The 24,350-nt window shown below is 55.5% G+C and overlaps 1 protein-coding gene across 2 annotated transcripts in view; it reads right to left on the bottom strand.

The window, feature by feature from the left end:
• EEIG1 (estrogen-induced osteoclastogenesis regulator 1) overlaps nt 1-23,914 on the bottom strand; it is a 33,819-nt gene extending 9,905 nt beyond the window's left edge. For both annotated transcript variants that reach the window (XM_017661690.3, XM_017661691.3), the window contains exons 1-3: nt 23,687-23,914; nt 1,684-1,804; nt 1,428-1,457 (exon numbers count right to left, since the gene is read on the bottom strand). In XM_017661690.3, coding sequence (XP_017517179.3) covers nt 1,428-1,457; nt 1,684-1,804; nt 23,687-23,832 — 297 coding nt within the window. In that variant the 5' untranslated portion in view covers nt 23,833-23,914. The remainder of the gene's footprint in view (nt 1-1,427; nt 1,458-1,683; nt 1,805-23,686) is intronic.
• Between the last annotated feature and the right edge of the window lie 436 nt (nt 23,915-24,350).

Raw genomic sequence — 24,350 nt, 5'->3', positions numbered from 1 at the left:
CAAACCCCACAGGGAAGTTCACTGAGCACCTGTCATGTGCAAGTCCCCACCTCAGCGTTCAGGGGGACACGCACCAGAAGCAAGGGCTCAGGTGCAGATCCCACCCTGCCATCGATTCGGAGTGACCCCCATTTTACAGACAAGGAAGCTAAAGTTCAGAGAGAAGTGACTTGCCAGGGCCCCATACAGCATACCCAGCAGAGCCAGGCCTGAAACGAGGCCTGCTCAGCGTCTAGCCTCACTGCCTCTCTGGGCTTCAGTTTTCTCCTCTGGGTGAGGGGAACCGAGCCTGGAGTGGGCCCCTGATTAGAGAGTAAAAGGGAAGGACCTGGCAGGTCTCACACATGCCATAGGTGCCCAGTAAATGTTTGCCAGGTGGAGTGGGATGTTCTGCTGTTTGCTGGTGGTTCCTTTGTAGGTGGGCAGCTGTCGTCACCCACGTGAGTCAACAGGAGGAGAAATTTCCACTCAGACAGCCCCCTCCAGAGCCCAGTCCCAGGCACTCTGCCCTCCACTTCTGGAGAGGGACATCAGCACCCCAACCGGGGCAGGGCACACAACCCAGAGCGCCGAGCTTCCTGGGCTCTGGTCAGAGGGAGGGAACACACCGGGCAGGGTGAGGGGAGGCCAAGGCGTTTCCCCTCTGGACTAAGCCCACCTCTGTTGCCAGGCCGCATCCCACAGGCCACAAAGGGTGGACCAGGAGTCCCCAGAGAGAAGGGGTTGGGGCCAGAACAGGCTTATTCAAAGCCATAAGTAACCCTTCCAGGGCCGTCTTCTCCCACTTTTCCTAGAAGGCTTAGTGTGTGGGGCTGAACTGTCTGTGGGTGCCGTGAAACCTGGCAGCAAAGGGGGACTGGCCAAGTCACCTGTCACCTGGACATACAATGGGACACGGCCACTGTGGAGAGCAAAAGGGAACTTGTGATGACATGAAAACATGCCCACAACATATGAGCAAGTCAAAATTCAAGTTGCAGATATCCGTTTAGAACAAGTCTCTTTTGTGTATTTAAAACTCATCCTGTCTGCATGTACACAAGTCACATATAGGGTGCTCATTTTCCATTTCTCTAATCCACACAGATATGTTCTATTCACTACTCTGCATGTATGATATATTTCTTTTTTTTTCTTAAAAGGTAAAAACAAATCCCAGTGGAAGGGTCTGGTGAGCTGGCCTGGAGAGGAAGGGGGACAGAAATTATCCTTGTCACACTACAATCTTCTGTACCATTTGTGTTGCAACAAGTATATGCTGCCTCCATATTAAGTGCTGAGACTACCAATAAAGATATTTCCAAAATAATACCTCTGATGTATCTCCTCTTTGGGGCGGAGATGGGGCTGGGAGTTGTGGGAGCCTCTGTCATGCCTGTCCCGTCCCACCCCACCCTATCCACAGCCCCGTCATCCAGCCCCCTCACCTTGGAATAGGTCTTCCCGCCTTTCAGCTCCTGCAGAGACAGACACAGCACTGGGGTGAGCAGGGAACCCACAGGACCTCATGCATCGCCCTAATTCCCCTTGGATCTGACTCTAGGGAGGAGGACATGAAAAGGGACAGGGCAACCCAACATGTTCCCTGGGGGCTGGGCCCGAAGTCCCAGGACCGGTGACCCCACACCCCCCTTTTGGCCTTGGGCTCACAGCCCCAAGCCCAGGCCCTGAAACTGGCCTCACCTTGCGCACCGACACCCGGAAGATGCAGGGGTCCAGCAGGCCAGTGGCTGGGTTGGCACCCATCTTACACACGAAGGTGAACCTCTTCCGCCACTGCACACAGTTCTCCTGCACCTCCTCCCTGCAGGCCAGACAGACAGTGAGCATAAGCATGCGGGTCAATGCTGGAGGCGCCCCATACTGGGCAGGGCTGCCCTTCTGGGAAGCAGGAAGCCGGAAACTGGCCCTGCTACCTCCAAGTGTCAGGGGAAGGGAGCTCCCTTTCCACTTTGTGTTACAAGTGTGCTTGTGTAAGTGTAAAAACAAAAACAAACATAAACTATAATACAAAATGAAAAAACACAAGGCAGGGTGAGGTCAGGCTGGGGCAGCTTCCCCCTCCCTCTGATCCCAGTCCCCACTCCCTTGTTCTGTGGCCTTAGGCGGCTCCTCGGCTACCATTACCCCCACCAGCCAGGCTCCCAGCCAGGCCTACCAGCCCATTTCACAGATGAAGACACCAAACGAAGCTAGGTAAATCGCCCAGTATCACCCAGCCAGGAAACAGCTTGCCCTAAGCCCAGTGGGGCCTGGCTCCAGAGCCCCGTCCTTCACCACTAATAACAACCAGGATCATGCTAATGCTCATACCATGCCTCCCATGTGCCAGGAACCACTCAAAGCACTTTACAAAACCAGCCGCCTCTGGAGCCTGCTTCAAGTGCTGGGATTCCTGATCACGCCAACCCTTCAGGCAACTGTCGGGGGCACCTACTATTGCAAGTCCAGTCCCATTCAAAGAAACCAGGAACTCAGAGGCGAAGGCTCTGGACGGAGGTCCACCACCGGAAAAGCAGAATAGGGACTTGAACCCCACACATGCTTAACCCTCACCGCACCAGCACTGAGACACCCACTTGCTTCCACACTGCCAGCTCCCCTGGGCCTGGGGAGTAGGACCTAGCTGAAAAAGTCAGCACTTTCTTAAGTGCCCTGGGAGTGAGTGGGAGCCAGTAACACGAAGGTGAACCTGAGCCCCTCCCAGATGTGGTGGGGCCTTGTTAGGGCCTGGGAGTGGCCATGGTGTGTGGCAGAGAGATGAATGCTGTGTCTCTGCACAGCTCCATCCTGCCTGGTGCTCAGGAAGAGGTAACCACGGAAGGGAGGGGCCAGCATGAGAGACGTTATCTCAGCCTCATCCCACCTAACAGGACGGCCAAGTGGGCAGCTGAGGAAGTGACCACTCCACATCCCCAGGGCTCAGAGAGCCCAGGCTAGCTGCCAGACTGTGGTCTGAGGGTGGACGGTGAGTGCAAGCGGAGCATCTCCTGACCATGGTCTAATTTGCTTCTCAGAGCAACTTCAGCAGGTGGGCTCTATGCCACTCCCCTCTGCAGCTGAGGACACTGAGGTCCCCAGAGACTGCCCAAGATCACACTGCCGATGACTGACAAAGCAGGATTTGAACCCAGGACTGTCTGGCTTCAGAGGCAGAGCACTTAGCCATCACCTTGGCTCCCAGGCCATGGAGCCCGTGAAAGCCTGGCTGGCAGAACCCACTGGGGGTGGGGCCAGCAGTGCCCTGCTATGCGCCTGAGGCATCCACCCATGTCTCTGAATGCCACATATGCACTAGGCACTGGGCACTGCAGTGGACTTTATCCACAGACCCACATCTGACAGTCGCCCAGTGATGACTCAGTGTCACCATGAGAGGGTGGGGGAAAGGGGTGAGTCAGGGAAGGTGACTGGCCCGGGAAGGTCACACTCAAGCTCAGACCCAAATGAAGAATGGAGAGCACCCTGTGGGGGAGGCAGTTCCAGGCAGAGGACAGCAGGAATGAGGAGCTGATGTGCTCCTGGTTTCCTTGGCCCCGAAAGCCCCCGAGCTGAGCCACGCTGAGGAGCCCCTGGCTCCACAAGCCTTCTCCCCGTCCTGTCAGAGCTGTGACAGGGGAACAGGACTCGGGCCAGGCATACCTGGGCTCACAGCCTCACATTCCTTGTGTGACATGGGCTGGGGCTCAGCTTCTGCCCTCTTCCATAAAATGGGCACACCACTCACTCGTGGGCACCTGGGAGCACTCAGTGAGGTGAGCCTGGGGAGCTCCATGCAACATGTCTCATCTGATGAAGACGCTGGGTATCCAGAGGGACTCAGTCACCAGAAAGCCCCAGCCTAGCCTGTTAGGAGGCTGCACTCCAGCACCCCCAGCAGCCAAAGACTGGGGACATCCCGAAGAACCCACTAAATTGCTATTAGGATACATGAGTTCAGCAAGGTTGCAGAATACAAGGTCAATATATAAAAATCAATTCTATATACTAGCAAACACCCACAATGAAATGAAGAAAACAATTCCACTGATAATAGTATCAAAAAGAATGAGACATGCAGGAATAAATTTAACAAAAGAAGTATAAAACATATACTCTGGAAAGAAATTCAAGAAGATCTAAATAAATGAAAGACATCCCACAGTCATGGATAAAAAGATTTAATATTGTTCACTCCCAAATTGATGCAAAAATTTGATAGCACAATCCCTATCAAAATCTCAGCTGGCCTCTTTGCAGAGATCTGACAAGTTGACTCTAAAACCTTAGAAATTCAAGGAAGCGGAATAGTTGAAACAATCCAGAAAAAGTAGAATACAATTAAAGGATTCACATGTCTTGACGGCAAAACTTCTACAAAACTACAATAATCAAGAAAGAGTGGCTCTGGCATAAGGATAGACACAAAGATGGATGGAATAGAATTAAAAGTCCAGAAATAACCTTCACATTTACGGTCAATTGGTTTTCAACAAGGATACTCTTTTTAACAAAAGTTGCTGGTACAGCTGGATATTCACATGCAAAAGAATGAAGCAGGGCCCATTTCTCACACCATATATAATAACTAACTCAAAAAGGACCAAATGCCTAAGTTTAAGAGCTAAAACTATAAAATTCTTATAAGAAAGTATAAGGGTAACTCTTCTTGATCCAGGATTAGGCAGCGGTTTCTTAGATATGACACCAGAAGTACAAGGGAGTAAAGAAAAATACAGAAATATTGACCTCATCAAAATTAAATTTTTTGTGGCTCAAAGAACACCATCAAGAAAGTGTAAAGACAACCCACAGAATGAAGGAAAATACTTGCAAATCATATATATGATAATGAACTTGTAGCTAAGAATATATAAAAAGTACTTATAACTCAGTAATAAAAAGATAACCCAATTAAAAATGGGAAAATGATCTGAATAGACAGTTCACCAAAGAAAACATACAAATGGCCAATAAGCACCTGTGAAGATAATCAACATCATTAACTATTAGGGAAACATATCAAAACTATAATGAGTTACCACTTCACACCTACAAGACGGCTGTAATCAGGACAGATAATGACAAGTGCTGGAGAGGACATGGAGAAATTGGAACTCTCATGCAAAGCTGGTAGCGATGTTAAATGGTGCGGCCGCTGTGGGAAATAGTCTGGCAGCTCCTCAAAAGGTCAAACATAGAGTTACCAGATACTTAGCAACTCTACTCCGAGGAATATGAATAGAGAAATGAAATGTGTCTACATAAAAATGTGTGCACAAGGAGAGAAATGAAACATGTCTACATAAAAATGCAAACACAAATGTACATCACAGCATTATGCATAACAGCCAAAAAGTGGAAAGCAACCCAAATGTCCATGCACTGATGACAGGATACGTGGAACATGGTCTATCCTGACATGGAACACTTTTTGGCAATCAAGGGAAACTAAGCACTTAAACATGCTACAATGTGGATCAACCTTGAAACCATTACGCCAAGTGAATGCCCGTCACGAAGAATTACACAGTGGATGATTCCATTTATATGTAATGTCCAGAATAGGTAAATCCTTAGGAGACAGAAAGACTGGTGATCGCCAGGGGCTGTGTCAGTTGGGAGAAAATGAGAAAGGATTGTTAACAGGTATAGGATTTCTTTTTGGGTGATGAAAATGTTCTAAAACTGACTGAGGCAATGGCCACACAACTCTGTGAATATATTAAAAACCACTGAACTGTACGTACACAAAAAAAGGGTGAATCGTGGGGTATGTGAATTACATCTCAATAAAACTGTTACCAAAAAAAGCAATACAGGGTAAGTCAGAAATTCAGAGAAAAATGGCGAAAACAGGGCAGGAAAGGCAGGTAGGGAGCACTGGGTAGAGATGAGAGGTGACGGCCGCTACTTAGGGCGGGTGGTTAGGGAAAGCCCTTATGGCAGTGACATCTGGGCAAGGCCTGGAGTGAAGTCAAAGACTGGGAAGAGCTGTCCAGGTGTGGGAACGGCGAGGCCGGAGGCAGAAGTCAAAGACGGGGAAGAGCTGTCCAGGTGTGGGAATGGCGAGTGCACAGGCCCGAGGCAGAAACCTGCCTGGTAAACAGAAAAGCTGCATGGAGGCTGGTGGCTGAGCAGGACTAGGGAGGACCCGAGGGGATGGAGTCGGCCAGGGAGCAGGGGCTTAGCTCATGGTGGACCTCCAGGGCCATGGGGACGACTTTAATCTTACTCTGACAACAGCTGTCTTGTCACTGTGGCTTCTGGCTTTAGACAGAGGCTAAGCGCAGCCCCAGAGGAGGTGGAGAGAAGGGCGAAAAGAGCAGAAACACTTGCTAAACTGTCAAAGGCCCAAGCATGAAAGCAGGAGAGGCTGGGGGGCAGCCACGGCTCCCGGGTAGACCAGCGGGTCTCCACCCACCCGCTCCGCGTGACCCAGCCTCGGCGCTGAAAGCAGGTGCTGGAGACTGGGGGAGGAAACTCCCAGGGCTGGGCATGTTAGGACACCCAGGGAATTAGGATTAGTACTTGGGAACAGAAGCCAGTATCAAATTGTGGGCTCTCTCCCTTCCCTCTGAGTCTGCCGTGGGAACACCAGGCCAGGAAACCCGAGGCCCGCTTGCGGTTCTGCGGTGGGCCGGGCCCGAGAAAGCCACACGAAGCCCCCGCAGGCTCAGGTAACAGGCATCTTCTTCTTCCCCTATGGGAAGGTGGGCCAGGGCAGGGCTCCCCGGATAAGCACTGGGCCTCCCTCTTGTTTCCACGGGGTGCTGACTGCACACTATTAAATGGCACCATTCCCGTGGGAAGAAGCTGGCAGCCTTGCCCTGGCCACCCCAGGAGGTCATAAGGGTAATAAAATAAACATCTCAGCAGGGGCTATGTCCCCAGGGCCTACTGTGTGTCACCTAGAATTCTTCAACGTTGAAAATAGGGGGTTACTGTGACCTACTTTACAGATAGGAAAGTGAGGCTCAGAAAGGTTGAGTAAGTCTCCCACAGTCACAGATCTGTGAGGTGCAGACACCCTGTGTCAGCCCCAGGCCCGTCTGTGTCACAGAGCCAGAGATGGCACAGCCAGGACTCAGACCTGCGGCCACCTCCAGGAGCCCTCTGGAGAGGGGGGCGGAGCACCGCAGGTCAGGTGGGATGCAGTCCCAGGCATTCCCAGGGCAGGGATAATGGGGGGAGAGGAACACAGGCTCGGGGTGGGGTGGGGTGTCATTCATTCAGAAGGCAGGAATGAGGGTGCCAAGCAGGGAACCATGAACCCCAGGGTGGGAGCTGGCCAGGCCAGGTTTGAGGAAATCTCAGAGACTTGATCACTTGGAAACCTTTTTTTAAGTACTTAAGAGAATCAGGTACTGCTGATCTAGGGACATACATAGTGAATACAACAGAAAGAAGTTTCCTACCTTCAAGGGGCTTACAGTCTGGCAGCAGGTAGGAGACAGATAAAATGAGGCAAACACACATCAGATGGTGGTAAGTGCTAAGGAGGAAAAAGGAACCAGGGACAGAGGCAGGCAGTGCCCAGATAGGGGGAAGCATGAGGCAAAAATGGCCAGGGAAGGAGTTGATGGGAAGGTGGCATCTGAGCAATGAACTGAAGGAGGTGAGAGAGCGACCCAGGCAGATACCTGGAGGAAGAGCAGTCTGGTCATGAGGCACAGCAAGTGCAAAGGGCCCGGGGTGAGAATGTGCCTGCCATGTTTAAGGACTGCAAGGAGGCCAGTGTGGCTGGAGCAGGGTGAGCTTGGGGAGCGTGGTGGGAAGTAAGATCAGAGAGGAAATCTTGACCCCTGACTTACAAAGGGGCTGGGTGGAGATGCTGGCAATCACGGGCTCCATGCATGCACAGCGAGTAGGCAAGGACAGAAAAGAATTAAGGGTGTGGTAGGAGGGGTATTGTGTCCTCTTCTTTCATTTTTGAACTAGAAGCATCAGTTACGACTTTTTCTTTTAAAGTATTCCTGAGGGAGGGAATGAACTCCTATTGGAGTCCTCAAGATTGCAACGAGGTCAGAGGCCACAAATCCACTGGGGGGCAATGACCCCCAGGAATAGCACAGGCCCAGTGCAAAACTTCTGAAGGGGGCCTAGGATTGGAAAAGCTGAGTGCCACCTGGCACCCGCTGTGACCTTGATGGACTGTGGGCCCCAGAGACAGGGAGGGATTCAGCCTGCCTGGGCACAGTGAGCTGCCACATACTCCACATACAGTGACAGTTAGCACAGTGAGCCACCCATCTCAGAAAGAGGCACAGCATGAAAACATTAAAAACAAACGAAGAAAAATCATAAATAAGATGTTCATTAAGAAAGCACAGGACTGTGCCTCCCCCTGCTAGCTCTGCCGATGTGGCTCAGGACCGGGTGGGAAACTGGAACACAAAGGCGGCGACGAAGCCAAGCAGAGGGAGGCTGTCCAGAAGCCCAGAGCCTGGGATCTTGGCCGAGGGCTTGTTGCATCTGCACACTGGCACCAAGAGGCAATGGCCAGGGAAGGAGGGAGCTCAAAGCAGGTCTGGCTAAGGTGAGGGACTGCTGGGGTCATTTTCTTCAGTCCTGTCCAAGAATCATTTCTATACTCAAAATTTAAACTGTAAAGGGATCTGACTCCTCATCTGCCTGATTCAATGCCTGGGACCCCCTCACATTCCCGGCAGGACCAGGAGCTCCCTTGGTGAGAGATGAGAGCGGCTGCAACCCTGGCCAGCCAGGGCTTTCAGGGCGTGAGTCCCCAGCTCCACGCTGCCAGGGACAGGTAATTACAGAGACTGGGTTTTTAGGGGAATTTCATTTTTAGCTGTAAAATGTACAGTTAGATGTCCAAATCCCAGAGAGGCAGGACGAGCCCTCCACCCACCACAGCCCACGGAGTGGCCAACAGAGTGGCCGAACTCGGTTATTCCTGGGCTGTCCTGAAATAGGGCAGAGCACCCCACCAGGCTGCCAGGCCGGTGTCCTCCGGCCAGCAGAACTCTCTGAGAGCTCCCCTGGCCCAAATCCCAGCCAGCCTCTGTTACGTATCCACAAAGACTGACTGTGGGTGCCGGCTTGGACCCAGGCCCATGTGGCGGGAGGGACTCAGGGGAAGCAGACCTCCTGGAGGAGCACCCAGCTGGGTGGTGGGTTCAGACACCACACAACCAGTGACTGGTAACAGCTGCCAGCCTCCAGGAGATGGAAGGGGCCAAGGGGGTGCTGAGCACACAGGGGCCTGACTGGGGAAGGGATGCCAGAGCTGGGGCCAGCTGATGTCAGCTGGGGGAACCTTCGGGGGGGATGTCACAAGCAGTGCGCACAGCCTATGAAGGGCCAGAAAGGAGGTGGCTCCCAGGAAGAGGCAGAGAAGGTGAGGGGGTGGGGATCAGGCTGGGGAGTGACCCTGGGAGGCCACCTCAGGGAGCCCTGACTTCTTCGTCTGTGTAAAGGTGGTACCTCTCACTTCATGAGGCTGTTGGGGTGGCTGCAAAGAATTCTGACAGCACGGTGTGTGTGCAACCACATCTTCCTATCATCTGCCCCGGGGTGCCAGGGACCCAGGAAGGCAGCCAGCCACCACCGGAGCCCACACAGAGGGGGTGGGCATCTCATCACATGGCCACTGTCTCCGCACAGCCCAGAACAGAGCTGCACAGAGCACACCTCTTGCTTTACAACACTTTCCTATGCCCCCCAGGCTCATCTTTAATTGATCAATAGTAAAGTCAGGTCCTTTCACTGAGCTCATTCTACAGGGCATGGGTTTTATGTTCATGACCAAGTGAATTCTACCATAGTCCTGTGAGGTATAGGCCACTATTGTTCCCATTTTACAGATGAAAAAACTGAGGTCCAGAGAAGGGCAGGACAGGCCAAAAGTCACAGAACAACAGGACTGGATGCTAACCCGAGGTGGCCCAACACTAAGGCCACACCTTCACCTCTTCCTGTGCAGGTTCCCCTCAAAAGCAGGAAGGTAGTGGAGACCTGGGAGAAAGAAAATGCTTCTACCCAAAGGCTGTGAAGGGTAGCAGGCCAGGTAGAAGTGAGCCACCGCTCAGCTTCTCAAATGGGGAAATGTGGGACTTTCAGCAGAAGCCACCCTGGAGTCTGAGCCCCATGCTTCCCTGAGGCCAGCTTATTGCCACATCCCTAGCACCTGGCCCAGAACAGCATCACTGCCCGGCAAGTATAAGGTCCCAGAGCCTTGGTAACCCCACGTTTCCATCATGCAGGTGACAAGGGGTGAGTACTGTGGGAGACACCTCCTGGCCACAGGCTACCCACTGGGTCCTTGCAGACAGGACCTCATGCAGACAGGGTCTCTCCCCGGAGTGGGAGCAAAGCTGAAGTATGGCTGGCAGTTGTCACAGGGGCAGGAAGCCAAGAGAAGTGAACCCGGGGTACCTGTGGAGCAGCTCACGGAATGGGCTTCAGCGTGACCCCACGCCCACCCTCAGCCCTTCTTTCACCTTCCCAGCCACCTGACTGCAAGCACGTGTCGGCCTGTCTAGTCACCACTGTGTGCCCAGCATGGAGCCCTGGCCTGGCAGGGAGCAGCTCACTTGTGGCCACAAGCACAGGGTGAGGGTGAAGAGGCCCAGCAGGACAGGGCTTCTCAGACTCAATGAACACTGACAAATCCTTGGCTTGTCACAAACGAGGATTCCCAGGCCCTGCCAGGACTATCAACTCCACAGGACAGGGCTTCTCAACCTCAGTGCTACTAATATTCTGAGCCAGGTAATTCTAATTGTTTTCAGGGGGTATCCAGTGCATCCTAGGATGTTTACCAACATCCTGCTGGTAGCACAGCCCCAGCTGTGACAACTAAAAATGTCTCCAGGCATTGTCAACCATCCCCCCCAGGGGGAAAAATTACCCCTGCCTGAGAATCACTTTTTAAGCAAGATCCCAGGTGACTCTGATGCCGGAGCAGGCACCCAGCCGAAGCAGGACACATCCACAAGAACTGAGAGGGGCCTCGGGGCCCTCCCAGCCCCCACTGTACTCCTGGGGTCCCGAGAGGGCCAGCCCCTCTGATGAGAGGTAACCAGAGCAAGGCGCCATCACAGAAGTGCCCCCACAACTGGGCCCCTGGGAGCTGCTACAACACCCAGCCTCACCAGGCCCGCCCCAGGCTCTCCCAGTCCTTGGCTGGGTTCCTGGAGGAGCAAGCGGTCCTGGTGATGCAATCAAGGTTCCCAGCTGATGAAATCCAGCCCAGGCCAGGAAAGGCGAGTCTAATAAGGAAACAATTTAAATTGACAACATCTGCCTGTGCTTCCCTGAAGAGAAGAGAGTACAGCCGTCTTGGGAGGGGCCTACCCTGGGGACCAGCAAAGGCATCCATCCAGGGACTGCAGGGTGGAAGAGCCTCTATCCCAGCAACGTGGCCAACGTGGCAGGCCAGCAGCAGGTGGCTCCTGCCAGGAATTCAGGGCCGCACGCAGGAGGAGCAACTTGTCGCAGTTCTGGCCCAGCCCTCCTTCTGCGACATGAGGCAGCAAGAAGTTCCTAGAAGCCAGGCCACCCTGTGTGCAGCACCGGAGCGCTCCAAAGAGTCACCCAGCTGCCCCAAGACCCCTCTCTGCTACATGAGTCCTGAGGGCGGCGGCTGGGTGTGAAGATCGGTGTCAGCAAGTGACCTGCAGGAGTACAGAGGGAACAGGGCACTGGGGACTTCAGAAACTCCAAATGGGTAAAGGGGGTAGGTGGGGAGCCAGCCAAGTCACCAAAGCTTGCTGGGGAAGCAGCGGGGTTAGCAGTAAGGGTTCTGGAGTCAGACGCACCAGGTATCGAGCCCAGGTTACTCCCCAGCCCAGTAACCCTGAGCTGGATCACAAAAAGACAACTGGGCAGGTGCCACCTTCCCCATTTTACAGACATAAGCATGAGCCCCCCTGCTCTGCCTTCCACACCCAGGGTCAGGCTAAGCTGGCAGACTGGGCTTCCCCGTGGCCCAGGCAAATGCCCGTGGATGCTATTCTCAATGGATGCCAATGGGCCACTCCCTCCCGCTCTTACAGCCTGACAGGAAAGCAGGCCATTGATGGGATCTCAAGTAAACCACTGGCTTTGGACCAAGCGCTGGTCCAGTCCCACGTACCTGGGCAAAGATGCCCCCACCACCCAGCCTGGCTCCTGTTTCCCAGGCACCTCCTGTGTGCCAGGTGCTGCTCAGGCATGCATGACCACCACCCACTACACAGACGGGCAAACTCTCAAGAAGTCCACAAGTCACATAGGAGTGAGGGGTGATCTGCATCCCCAAGCCCTACCTCAAGAGTCCCTGTGGATAAAGTGAAGGTTCCTGTGGCCAGGATTCTCACCTGGCCCTGGGTGCCTAGCTCACTACATACATGTGGGCAACACATCACTATTGACTCTATAATAAAGAGCCCTGCCCAGTGCTCTGGGCAACACAGTGGCATGGCCACAGGAGAGCAGAGCAGAGGCTGGAGTTGTGGCAGTGCCAAGAACAGAGGCACAGAGGCAGAGACCGGCTTGCTGCACACAGACTCACTCTGAAAGGACAGGATTCTAGTGACTGACCTGCCACCGTGGGAATAAAGTTGGGTATAACCCATTCACCCCAGGAATGTTGTACTGTCATTTCTTTGGTCACACTGAATCCATAGTGAACCTGCCTGGGGCTGAGACTCACTGGCAAGACAGCCTTCCCCACCCCTTATTCTGCAGGACCGCTGGAAAAATGCACCAAGACAGCAGAGCCGTTCTAGGGGACTGTGGCCTCAGTCAACGTCCCTATGCTTTGTGGGCTGACCCTTCACTGCAAGTCTCAATACCACGGAAGATGTGGCCTTGAGACCAGGCTTACACTAAAGGAGGGGTAGTCATGGGTCAGAGGGCATGGGGGGGCATGGCACTGGGCCAAATCTGTCAAGACCTTTTGGTATCAGGGACCAAGCTAGGTGGGTCCAGGGTCAGAGAGAGAAGTAGGAAAATGCTCCATAAAACTTTGTAACACCAGCTTCCCATTTCCTGAGCACATTCTACTTATCGGGCGCTGAACTGAGAGCGCTCCCTTCCTGATCTCCCAGAGTCCACAGCCCAAACCTGAGAGAAAGGTACCATTATCTTCATGTCACAGGTGGGGAAACTGAGGCCCAAAGCACAGATGCCACCTACCCCAGTTCTTCCTGGAAAAGGACTATAATCTGAACCCACAACTGTCTAACCTCAGAATCTCAAACTGGGCCCCCACACCAGAGCTGGGCCAGGCTAAAGGCCCTGGAAAACCAAAGTAAGAAGACGGCCAGGCTGTGGTAGCTACTTCCCCCACCCCTGCCAACCCACAGCTGTGGACAACACAGAGCCAAGGGCTTAGGTCTGCTCAGGGAATCTCCCTTCCCAAGCCCAACGCCCTCGACAGGCCTGCTTGCATGTCGTGCGCACAGAAGGCAAAGACCAGAGTTCAAGGGCAGGCTCTGCCACCTACCAGAGTTCAAGGTCCGGACACTTGAACTCTCTGGGCCTCAGTCGCTGCCCTGCCCATCTCACAGGGTTGCTGAAAGGCCTGACGCGAGAGCAGGGCCTGGCACACCCCGAGGGCACTCATGCTGAATGGAGTACATTGGCTGCCACCCTCAGAAATCACTCTGCGACGGGTGGTTCGGCAGGAAACCAGGCATGCGTGGCCCCTGACAGAGTGCACGGCTCCCCTACCCCTCACTGCCCCAAACCATGGGGTCAGGACATTTCCCCAGTCCTTGAACCTGGCTGGGATGTCCCAGGAAGCAGACCAGCAGGTGGCCCAGGCATGCCTGCCTCTCCTGGCTGACGCAGACCTGGGTGGTGTTTGAATCACCCACGGAAGGGAGAAGACAGGAGGGAGGGATCCCCATGACTGGAGCCCGGTTTCTTGAATGGCTGGACTCAAGCGAGTCGGGGGGCTGTCCCTGTCCTCTCGGCCCCTGCCCAGCCCCACAGCCTTTCCCGAAAGCACGCTTCCAACAATTTGGCAGGACAAATCACTTCCTCTTCTGGGCCTGGGTCTTAGGTATGAAAACAGGGGTGGGGGGCTGGGGAAAGGGCTATGGTGTTCCAGGGCATGGAGGTCCCAAAGGCAGGTTTGCTCACTGCTGCTTCCTGTCTCCTAAGGACAGCACCTGGCACATAGTAGGTGCTCAGTAAGTATCCAGTGACTAAATGAGTGACCTTCACAGCCCTGCTTCCAACAAGGACTGCCCTAGGCCTTCTTGCACTCATATACCAGTTGTGGTAGGCCACTCCTCTAGCTCTCTGCAGTCTGAGAGGTCAGGGGTCATTGCCAGCGCCAGATCTGCCCCCAGGTGTTCCCACTGCTTCACACAGCACTCTTCATGGCTCCATGGACTTCTGAGGTGACCAGGGAATAATAAGGGACCAGAGTCACATCTCCTCACATAGGCAGCATAGACTCAGATGTGTTTTACCAGCCATCTTCAGTAGCCCTCTGAGATCCCAACCACAGAACAAAGGGCTCGGGGTCAGGTGGGACCAGGAGGCCCTGACTCACCAACCTCCATCTCATCCCTGGACACCTGATTCTCCTGCAGACCCCAGAACCGACCTGTCATTCATTTAGTCCATACACATTAGCTGAGCACCTACTAAGAGCTAGGCCTGAGCAGAATACTGGCAATACATCCAGAACAGGGGAGGCCTTGCTCTCGCCTACATCCAGAATGAGCATGGCCATTCTCACCCCTATCCTGGTGATTCCTCTTTAGCCAATCCTAAACGCTCAGGAGGTGCTGGAGCACAGGGTCAGACCTTCTCCTGGCATTCAAGGAGAGTACCCGTCTCCAAAGACAGGGGCCAGGGCCAGAGCAGGGAAGAGGGGCTGAGGCCTCCCTACCCTCGCTGCGCTCAGCACTTCTGATGGCCGATGTGTCTCATGGTCTCCCCGGGCTCAAGGGCCCCAGGTCAGGGACCAGAGCTGTCCTGGCCATCGCTGGGCCCAGGGCCCAGAGCAGGGCCAGGGCAGCAGCCTGGCTCTAATCACAAATGCTTACTGAATGGGTGAACCACAGGAAGAGAGAAGAGAAACTACAGACAGAGAGGAACGTCGACCTTTCTCTTCTGCTCTCATCCCTTCCATAATTGCTCTGGATTAATACCAACCTTTATTGAGCAATTACTCTGTACCAGGGGCTATGCTGGGTACATAATGGCTGCTAACCCATTTAATTCAAACACCAAGAAGGAGCTTCTCACCCCACTGATGAGTAAAGCAAGGCTCAAAGGGATCCTGTGGTCCGGCAGCCCTCAGGAGCCCTCCTCCCTAGGAACTGCCGGGCCCCACAGCCCCAGCAGCACCTGCCAGGGTTTGCAAAGGCAGAGGGAGACCCCCGGCCAGAGACAACCGTTGGCAGCTGCCAAGATGAGTTATGGTCTCGTAAACAGGAATGATGTGTATCCGGTTAGGATGATTCAGGCTGCCTCACAAGGAAGACCCTGGAAACACCCAAGGACCTCCTCCAGACTTCCAGGCACCCAAAAGGGCACCTCATTTTTGTCTAGAGGATTTGGTGCCCAGCACCTCCAAGGGTATGGGGTGTCTCAAGGCTGGTTCTGACACACAATGTGTGCACACAGCTCACAGTGTGTTCTCTGAACAGCCCTGCGTAAGCAACCGCTCAGAAGCAGGACTATAGTCCCTAGAAGCCACCCCCAGACATGACCACACGCCAGCAAAGAGAACAGCATCCTGACTTGCAGCAGGCTGGGTTTCTTCATCAGAATGCTTTAACTTTATGTAAATGGCATCACCCGGCCACTCTTGTCTCCGGCTTCTTTCCCACATGATGTTTGTGACACCCGTCCGCCGCCCTCGGCATGAGCAGCAGCAGCTGTGCGTTCTCACTGCTGCACAGTAGGTGCCACTTTTGTTTTTAATCATCCAGGATGATTCTGCAACCCGGAGCTTCAAGCAGTCATCCCCATGGCTGCCCTTGGTGGCCTTGAAATACACAGCTGACTCTGATTTACCCATTCTGTGGCTCCTCACTCAGGGAAGGTCCAGGCCCCTCCCTCTGGGTCCCCTACTCCAACCCTCCAGGCCGCTGGCTCTTCCCTGCTGGACACTCTGCCCTGGGCTGCTCTTCTCCCACCACCAGCCAACCTACTGGTCCCTGGGACCAAGCCCAGGATCACTTCTCGAGGAAGGGCCCTGTGAGGACAGGGCTGTGTCCCCAGGAGCCAGCATGGGATCCCACACTAGAAGGTGCTCAGGAAACTGCCCCTGAGGGACTCAGGTGGAGCAGCCGCAGATACACTGTCTCCACATGTCTGCTCTCAGAGAGGAAGTGGTGGGAGGTGAGACAACTCGCCTGTGAATAGGACCCAGCTTCTGCCTTCACCAGGACCCTCCCCAGAACTGCAGGCTGCACACATTCTCCTCTCTTGGCAGGTATAGTCTGTTCTCAGCTGCCAAGTGCCTGGCACTGTGATGAGCAGGTGGCCCTGATCTAGGCCGCCCTCCCAACCCCCACATGAACACCTCCACCCCATCTGATGGTAGAAGAAGCAGAGGCTAAAAGAACAAGGCCTTCAGCCATGGCTTCAGAGCAGTACGCAGCTGCCAAGGTCCAACTGCATAGGCAAGGGTAACCCCAGCCCCCTCTGTCTCCCGCTAGGAACAGTCCCAGCCCCTCCATCTCCCCATCCTGCTAGGAGCATCCCCAGCCCCTCCATCTCCCCATCCTGCTAGGAGCATCCCCAGCCCCTCCGTCTCCCCATCCTGCTAGGAGCCGCCCCAGCCCCTCCATCTCCGCATCCTGCTAGGAGCATCCCCAGCCCCTCTGTCTCCCCATCCTGCTAGGAGCCGCCCCAGCCCCTCCATCTCCCCATCCTGCTAGGAGCATCCCCAGCCCCTCTGTCTCCCCATCCTGCTAGGAGCCGCCCCAGCCCCTCCATCTCCGCATCCTGCTAGGAGCAGCCCCACCACCACAGTGCCCCAGATGCCTCTCAATCATAGCCTCTGAGCCCAGGGTGGGCCCAGCTGCCCAGTAGGCAGGCAAGAGCTTCTCCTGACACAGACTGATATCTCTGGCACCAGAGTGAGGAGGGGCTGGCCCCAAGCAGCTGGTGGTGGTCAAACACCATCAGTGCCCACACTGGTTTAGTGCCAAGGGAGAAGAGTCCTGGCTCTGTGCCGGTGCCAACCTGTGGCAGGAAGCCCCAGGACTAAGGTGCAACAGAGGTCCCTGCTGCCCACGATCTGGGAAGAAGCTAAGAGGCATGGACGGGGGCCCTAGTGTCCTGAGATGAGGGCCCACAGCATATGTACAGGGCCAAAAGAGGCCAAGAAAGGCTTCCCAAGAAAGGGGAGGCGGCTCTTAGGCTGAGCAGTTCAGCCAGTGGAAAAAGTGGGGGAAGGGAACCTGAGTTCAAGGCAAACACAGAAGAAAGAACTAGAAGAGCAAGGTGTGAGGGAAGCAGGGGAGGGCCAGGAGGAGCAGGGGCCTCCCACCCACTGAGGGGCCCCTGGCCCCTCCACTCGCCCTGGCTTTCTCCCTGTTCCCTAGCAGTCTGACACATGCCCTTGACCTCTTCTGGGGAGCTGTCTTCTGCCTGCCAGAGTAGGTCCTAGAGCTGGCTGTGCAGAGGGCCCCTTCCCACAGGCAGAAGCCCCCCGCACCCCGCTACAGCCCAGCTCCACGCAGGGAGTGCTCCAGCTCTCACTGGCTGAGAACCAAACACCCCAAGGCAGGGCAGGTTCAAACCAACTGGGGCAAGAAAGCACACCATCCCCACTGGGGACCCTGAGCTCTGCCTCTCAGACACTATGTATGCTCCTAGCCTATTCCCACCCCTCTGGAGGGCAGGGAGCCCTGCTCAGGAGGACCCTCTCCCTGCAGCACCCCAGTCAGTCCTGCCCCACAGGGAAGTGCCAGCTGCCAGAGAGGCAACTAAGGTGCTCCATCCAGCCCTGCCATGACTCAGCCCAGGGCTGGGAGGACAGACTGCAGCGTGGACCGTGCTTCCACCATGTGCCAGGAGCTGAGCTGGACGTCTGACAGACATTATCTCACTGCATCCTCCCAGGAACACCAGGAGGCAGGCACCAGCAGCCCCACTTGGTAGGGAAGGCCATGGAGGCTTCGAGACTAAGCCCCTTGCCCAGGGTCACACAGGCAGCCAGAGGCGGGACCAGGAAGTCCTCCCCCAGGCCTGTGTGAGGGGAAAGGCACCAGCCTGATCAAACAGGCAGAAAGTCCTTCATCGGAGCTGCTTCCAACTGATGAACCAAGTAGGCTGGAGGGGGCTGCCGGTGGGCCACTTCCAACTGACATCTGGGTGGGGTGGGGGGCGGGTGGTCCGAGGCCTGCATGTGAGAGCTATTCTCAACCCCCAGTGCCAGAAGAGGCTCCCAGCAAAGTCCAGGCATTTGCAACCATAGTTGCAGACACCAATGCCAGGCACAAGCTGGGCAGCCTCAAGCCTCACCAAGGCCACCAATGGCAGGATGTGACCTCATGGAGAGCCAGAAGGCCCGGGGTGACAGACCTCAGGTCACAGAGCGTATCTGGGGCCCTGGGGACAGGTATGTGCCACAACTCAAAGTATGTGCCAGGCAAGGTGGGTAATGAGTTCTGAGCCTCTTTCTAAGCAAATCTGATGTCTCTCCCCTGCTCAAACCTCTCTGTGGCTGCCTGGTGATGAGGATAAATCTTCACTGGTTACCATGGGTATTACACTGCCCAACCCCAGCAGCAAGCAAGTGACTGCAGGGTCAGCACATGGCAGTCACCAGACTCCACACACCGAGTCCACAGGCTCCTGAGGCCGGTGAGCAGACACACTAGCAGCCATCACAGGGCCCAGGCAGGGCTTCCTGGATGCAAGTCAGTGCTTCCAGGTACTGAACAAGCAGAGCTCAAAGGCACTCTGGGCCAGCAGACACACGGTGTGGCTGCAGCAAAGAACCTCTGGCCACAGTGGCTCCCAGGGCAGTGCTCGGAGCGAGAAGCAGGCCTCGGAGGACAGTCCTGGCTCTACAGAGCCAAACCACTTCACGTCAGGGCGCCACTGCTGGAAGGCAGGTGGAAGGGCTGCCAGGATGGCACTTGTCAATGGTGTGGCCAGCTGGTGGCAAAGGCCAAGTCCGAGAGCAGACACCAAGGCCAGGCACAGACTGACAGCCTTGGGCCCCACCCAGGGCACCAGCAGCCTGGCCTGACCCCACAGAGAGCAGCAGCTGGCCTGGTGCCACAGTCTGGCTGCCAGAGGCGACCTCTGCGGCCTGCCAGCACGATTCCCTCCGCAGGCACCCGCCTCCTCAAGTCCCCCAGCCTGCACGTGGAAGGCCTTCCACAGGGGCCCCAGGGATCAGGCTGGCCCAAGAAAAGCAAGGGAGGCAGACCACGGCCAGGGATCCAAGAGCGTGCAGCGGGTCAGCAGGCAGCCCATGGAGGAGGCGGCCGCCAAGTCCCTTGGGCCAAACGCTGCCATGTGGCACTGTTGCCGGATCTTCCCATTTACAAGAAACCAAAAGTCTGGATTTTTGTGCTGTCAAAAACTATTAGAGCACTGTGTGGCGTCACAAAACCCGGCTGCATGTGGCCCCTGCGTGCCCTCTCAACTTCCATCTTCCAGTACAGACTCCGTGCTGGGTGTGCCAGGCACTTCGGGGTGAGGAAACGCCCTCTGCCTGCCAGGTTTCTCTCCAGTCTGCCCAGTCCTCTCCCTCTGCCCACCACCTCGCAGCCAGGCCAGCACAGCTTGCCCAGACAACTCTAACTGTCCCTTACTGGGTGCCTTGCATCTCTCTACCTGACAGCCAAGAGCCATCACCCTAATCAGCAAACCAGGCCACACCACTCCCACCTACCGGCTGGACCCCCAAGGCCAGACACAGTCCAGCCTGGCCACCTGCTCAGTTACTCCAGCTCCTCCCGGCCTGTTGGCTGAGGAAGCTCTCCCTGCCAGTCTCCTCCAGGAAGCGCTTGCTATAAGGTAAATCAACACCTCCCTCTTGCTCCCTCCCCAGGCACCACCAGCCACGTGCGCGGGGCAGACACAGGACCAATGCCAGCTCAGCTGGGTGCAGAGACCTCCCGGATGTTCAGGATTCTTCCTACATGAAGGACAGGCTGACTTGAGGCTAGAAGCCTGCCTCCAGCCCACCCTGGGGAGACCACAGCCTGGCCTGGCTGCTTCCCAACTCGCCAGACTTGGCTGGGACCTCTGCATTTCTTCCCGGACCTCAAGGAAAGCCTCCCAGAGGCCATTTCGGATGCATCCGCCTGGAAGACCTCCAGGCAGGGACCTTGGCAAATGCCCACTGTGTCCCAGTGCCAACCCTGGCCTCAAACCCATGGCAGTGACTTCAATAATGGTCCAGGGCCCCTTTTCCTCAGATCTCACATGGCAGTCACCAAACCTCACATACCAAGTTCAAGGCTCCTGAGGCCCGTGAGCAGACACACTAGCAGGCATCACAGGGCCCAGGCAGGGCTTCCTGGATGCAAGTCAGTGCTTCCAGGTACTGAACAAGCAGAGTTCAAAGGCACTCTGGGCCAGCAGCTCAGGGCCTTGAAATTATCCAAATCTGGACTTTCCTGTACCACCCAACCTACTGAAAGAACCTTCTTCAAAGGTCTGGGAACATCACATGGGGCTGTAGCTGCCTCCAGCCCTCTGCCACCAAGGCCACACAGGGCTTGGGAACTGGACCTGCCCAAATTTAAGTCACAGCTCTGTCACTACTGGTTGAGTGACACAAGCCATCACTTTACGTCTCCTGATCCGTTTTTTCATCAGCTCATGGACTCAACTGGTAACATATTCCAAGAGCTCAGCAGGTCCCTGGCATGCAGTAGTGCACAAAGGCGATTTAAACCCTAATAATAAAAGGGTTATTTTCCCAAGTGCATTATCAGCCAGGTGACCTCTGGCATGTGGCTTCACCTCTCTGCGTGCCTCTCCTTATGGCTGAGAAGATTAACGGACATACCACTCACAAAACACTCAGCACGGCACCTGGCACATAGCAAGGGCCCTCAGAACATGGTAGCTGTAAGGATCAAGGTTCACTAAGGAGGCCTCAGAAAGATGAGGCTGGGGAATAGTGTGACATACCACCTGTTCTACCTGCTTAAATTGGGTCAGGCTGGAGCTGTGTCCCTGGCTGTTGCCATAGCACCCAACACACAGAGAAACACTCCAGCTAGGAGGGTGGGGGCTGCAGGAGTGGGGCCTCAGGACTGTTGCACTCAGACACCACCCCTGCCCCCACCACCACCAGTCTCTGAGCCATCTCAGGGGTCCCTGGCATTGTGGGGAGTATGCTACTGGATCTGGGCCCAGGATATAAACAGGTCTTGTCACCCCTGACTGTACCCCAGCTCTAAAACAATGGGGTCTTGGCGATCTGGAAGGGTGGGCTGTGAGGTGGGGCTCCCAGGCTGTAGTCCAGGCTGGGTGGGAGGGGAGTAGAGTGGGTAGGACCCCAGGGACCCCCATCATCTGGACAAAAGCCAAAGCAACTCTATGCAGCCTCAGGTCGCAAAATCTCTGTCTGCTCCCTCCAGTCACTTGTGCCCAGCAGTAAACAGGTTACAGGGCCCACTTAGTGCCCAGCATTGGGGGGGCTCAATAACTCTTAGTTCTTCAGCCCCACTCAGGTTTCACCCAGGATGAGAGCTAGGAAAGGCTGTTTGGGCTTAGCCCAGTTCAGGGAATCCATGGCCCCTTGCCAGCAGGGAAGAAGGGGAGGTAGTCCCTGTTGTTTGAGGCCTGGAACTTTCCAGATTTTCCAGGATGAGAGGGCAGGTTTAGGGCAATGGAAAGGCTGACTGGTAGGATGACAGTGGCCTCAAGGGCCTGGGAGGCCAGGTGAGACCTCAGCCTGGGGCTGAATACCAATTCCCCAGTGGACCCAAGACCCTGCCCCACCTGCAGCTCATATAGTAGGCCCCCGGCTGACTCCAGTGGTGGTGGGGGGTGCGCTCCCCCAAGATCTGGAACAGGCTGGGCCTGGGGTCTGGGCCCCTTTGCCATAGTAATTACAACTGCTGCAGCAATTTGCAGCCAGACATGGTATATACATTATCTATTTCCCCCACAACTTTAGGGTTACATATGACTTCTCCCATTTCTCAGAAAAGGAAACTAAGTCTCAAAAGCAGAACACAGTAATGGTTAAAAGCACATCCTGAGTTTGAATCTGGACTTGGCTGTATTAACTCAGGCAAATCACTCTGTCTCTGGGCCTCAGTGCCCACCTCTGGAATGTAGGGATAATAATCCTACGAACCCCCCTGCAACCTTCATCCTGCTCCATGGCATAGTCAAGAGGTTAAGGGAGAGCTGCTAGTACAACAGGGAGCACAGTGCCAAAACTGCTGCTTCTTGGATTCAGAGAGGTTAAGCAACTTACCCAAGGTCACCCAGCCAGTGAGTACTGACCCCAGGCCCTAGCTCTGAGCACAGCCCTTTCCCTGAAACCTTGGACCAGCGTGGGGGTGGCCTCAGGATCACTGGCTTCCCAGGCAATGGAGGATGTGCCACTCACCCCCACAGCAAAGGGAAGCCCTTGTCTGAATTCCTCAGATAAGCATCTCCCAGAGGACTGGGGAGCCTGAGCCAGCCAAGTGCACAGAAAAGGCACCCTATCCTGCCCACACCAGAGATTCCTAAATCTAGGTTATACTGTAAGGGTTCCCTCTCCTTCTCCAGCAGAACAATAGCCCACCAGATTCATCCAACAGGTCTCTAAACAGGCCAAGTTCAGTTGACAGCTACCTCATGAGGTCCCTGGAAGCCACTTACTTCCTCTTTCTGGGCCTCAGTTTCTCCATCGGTAACAGACACCCCCATGTCAGAACCAAAAGGCAGCTCCAGCTAACTGGGCCCACAAGGAGGCCTGGGAAGCAAAGGCATAGACTAGGGAAGGGAACCAGTGTGTCCCAGGCTCAGCGCCAGGTCCTACACTGCATTCTAGGCCCTGAAACTTCTGCACAACTTTGACAGAGACCTGTAATGGTCCCTGAAAGTGACAAAGCCAGCACTCACAGCCACATCATCAGACTCTAAGGTGCTCTCCGGACCATGTGACCCCAGGTGGGCCCAGTCAATGTGCACAGCTTGGGGTCTCGGTTGCCCTCAGCAATGACCTGGGCGGCTGGACTCACAGGATGGGGAACACAAAACCAAGCTCAGCCAAGCTTTTTTCAGAGAGGGCGGATAGAAGATTTGCAATGCAAAGCGGCCTAGCCTGGGCCTGAAGAGTTCACTCAGAGCAGGCTGGGCAGGCCAAATCCAGCCACATCCCTCCAGTCAGAGAGGGAGTGCTTGGGGCTGGGCCTTCTCAGACACTGAAAGTGCCAGGGAACCTGTGGCTGGCCCAGGCTCTTGATACGAGTGGCCAGCTGTGTGCAAGGGGGCCTGGAACACTTCTCCCCTTCTCAGCCCCTCAAGGTATAAACCCCACTGGGCTGTATGTGCAAGTCTGCAGAATGGGCCTGCTCTGCTGTAGTGCTGAAAGAACAGACCCCCAGGTATCTGGCTGGTTACCTACAAATGGGTGCCCGGTATCCTGCCAGCTTCCTCAGGAACAGACCTCCCAAATCACTCAGCTCTACCTCGTGCAAACCCGCCCCAGAGGACAGGACTCTGGGCCCCAGGGGAGCTTCCACACTTGCCAGGTGGCTAGATCTTGCTCACCATCCCCCTCTGCTTCAAGCGCGACTGCTCCAGCTCCTACCTTGACGACAAGCTGACAAAATCCCCGCCATCCAGCAGCCGGACCTTGCAGAAGAGGACCCCGTTCACGAAGGGGACCGCAGTCAGTTCTTCCAGGGTGAAAGTGGTTTGGAATTTGAATTTCTTCTTCTTCATCAAGAAAGCCATGAGCAAGTTCCCTGAGTCTGAAGCCCCGAAGGCCAAAATAAGGAGGGGAGCCAGAAATCCCCAGGATTCCTTTCCCTACACCACACACCCCCTCCTCAAAACACCAGAGCAGGATCCCGCCTAGATGGTGGCGGAGGCGGCAGAGCCGGCGGAGTTCTGAGTTCAGAGAGCCCAGGTCTGAGCGGTAAGTCCAGTTCGCCGGCCGGCTGGCTTTACCTTCGGGGAGCCAGGGCTCGGAGGGGCTCGGAGCGGCCGGGGGCTTCACCGGCATGTAAACAGGTGGGCATGGCCCAGGAGGCAGGGGCAGGGGTAGCGGGCAGCGCGAGAGCGGCCGCACAGGCGGGCAGCATCCCGAGCCGCGATCCCCGGGAAGCTCACGCCCCGCGGCCGGGCTCGGTGGCGGACCGGTGAGACAGGGCGGCGGGCGGACGGGCGAGGCCGAGGGCGGCCCCGCCCCCGCCCCGCTGGCGGCCGGAGGAGGCGCGCTCGCGCGCCCACGCCCCCGGGCCTGGGTGCCA

This window comes from Manis javanica, chromosome 2 (assembly GCF_040802235.1).
Source record: "Manis javanica isolate MJ-LG chromosome 2, MJ_LKY, whole genome shotgun sequence".
NCBI classification, from domain to species: Eukaryota; Metazoa; Chordata; class Mammalia; order Pholidota; family Manidae; genus Manis; species Manis javanica.
The sequence above is the reverse complement of the archived record's forward strand: the minus strand, read 5'-3'. Positions and strand labels throughout refer to the sequence as shown.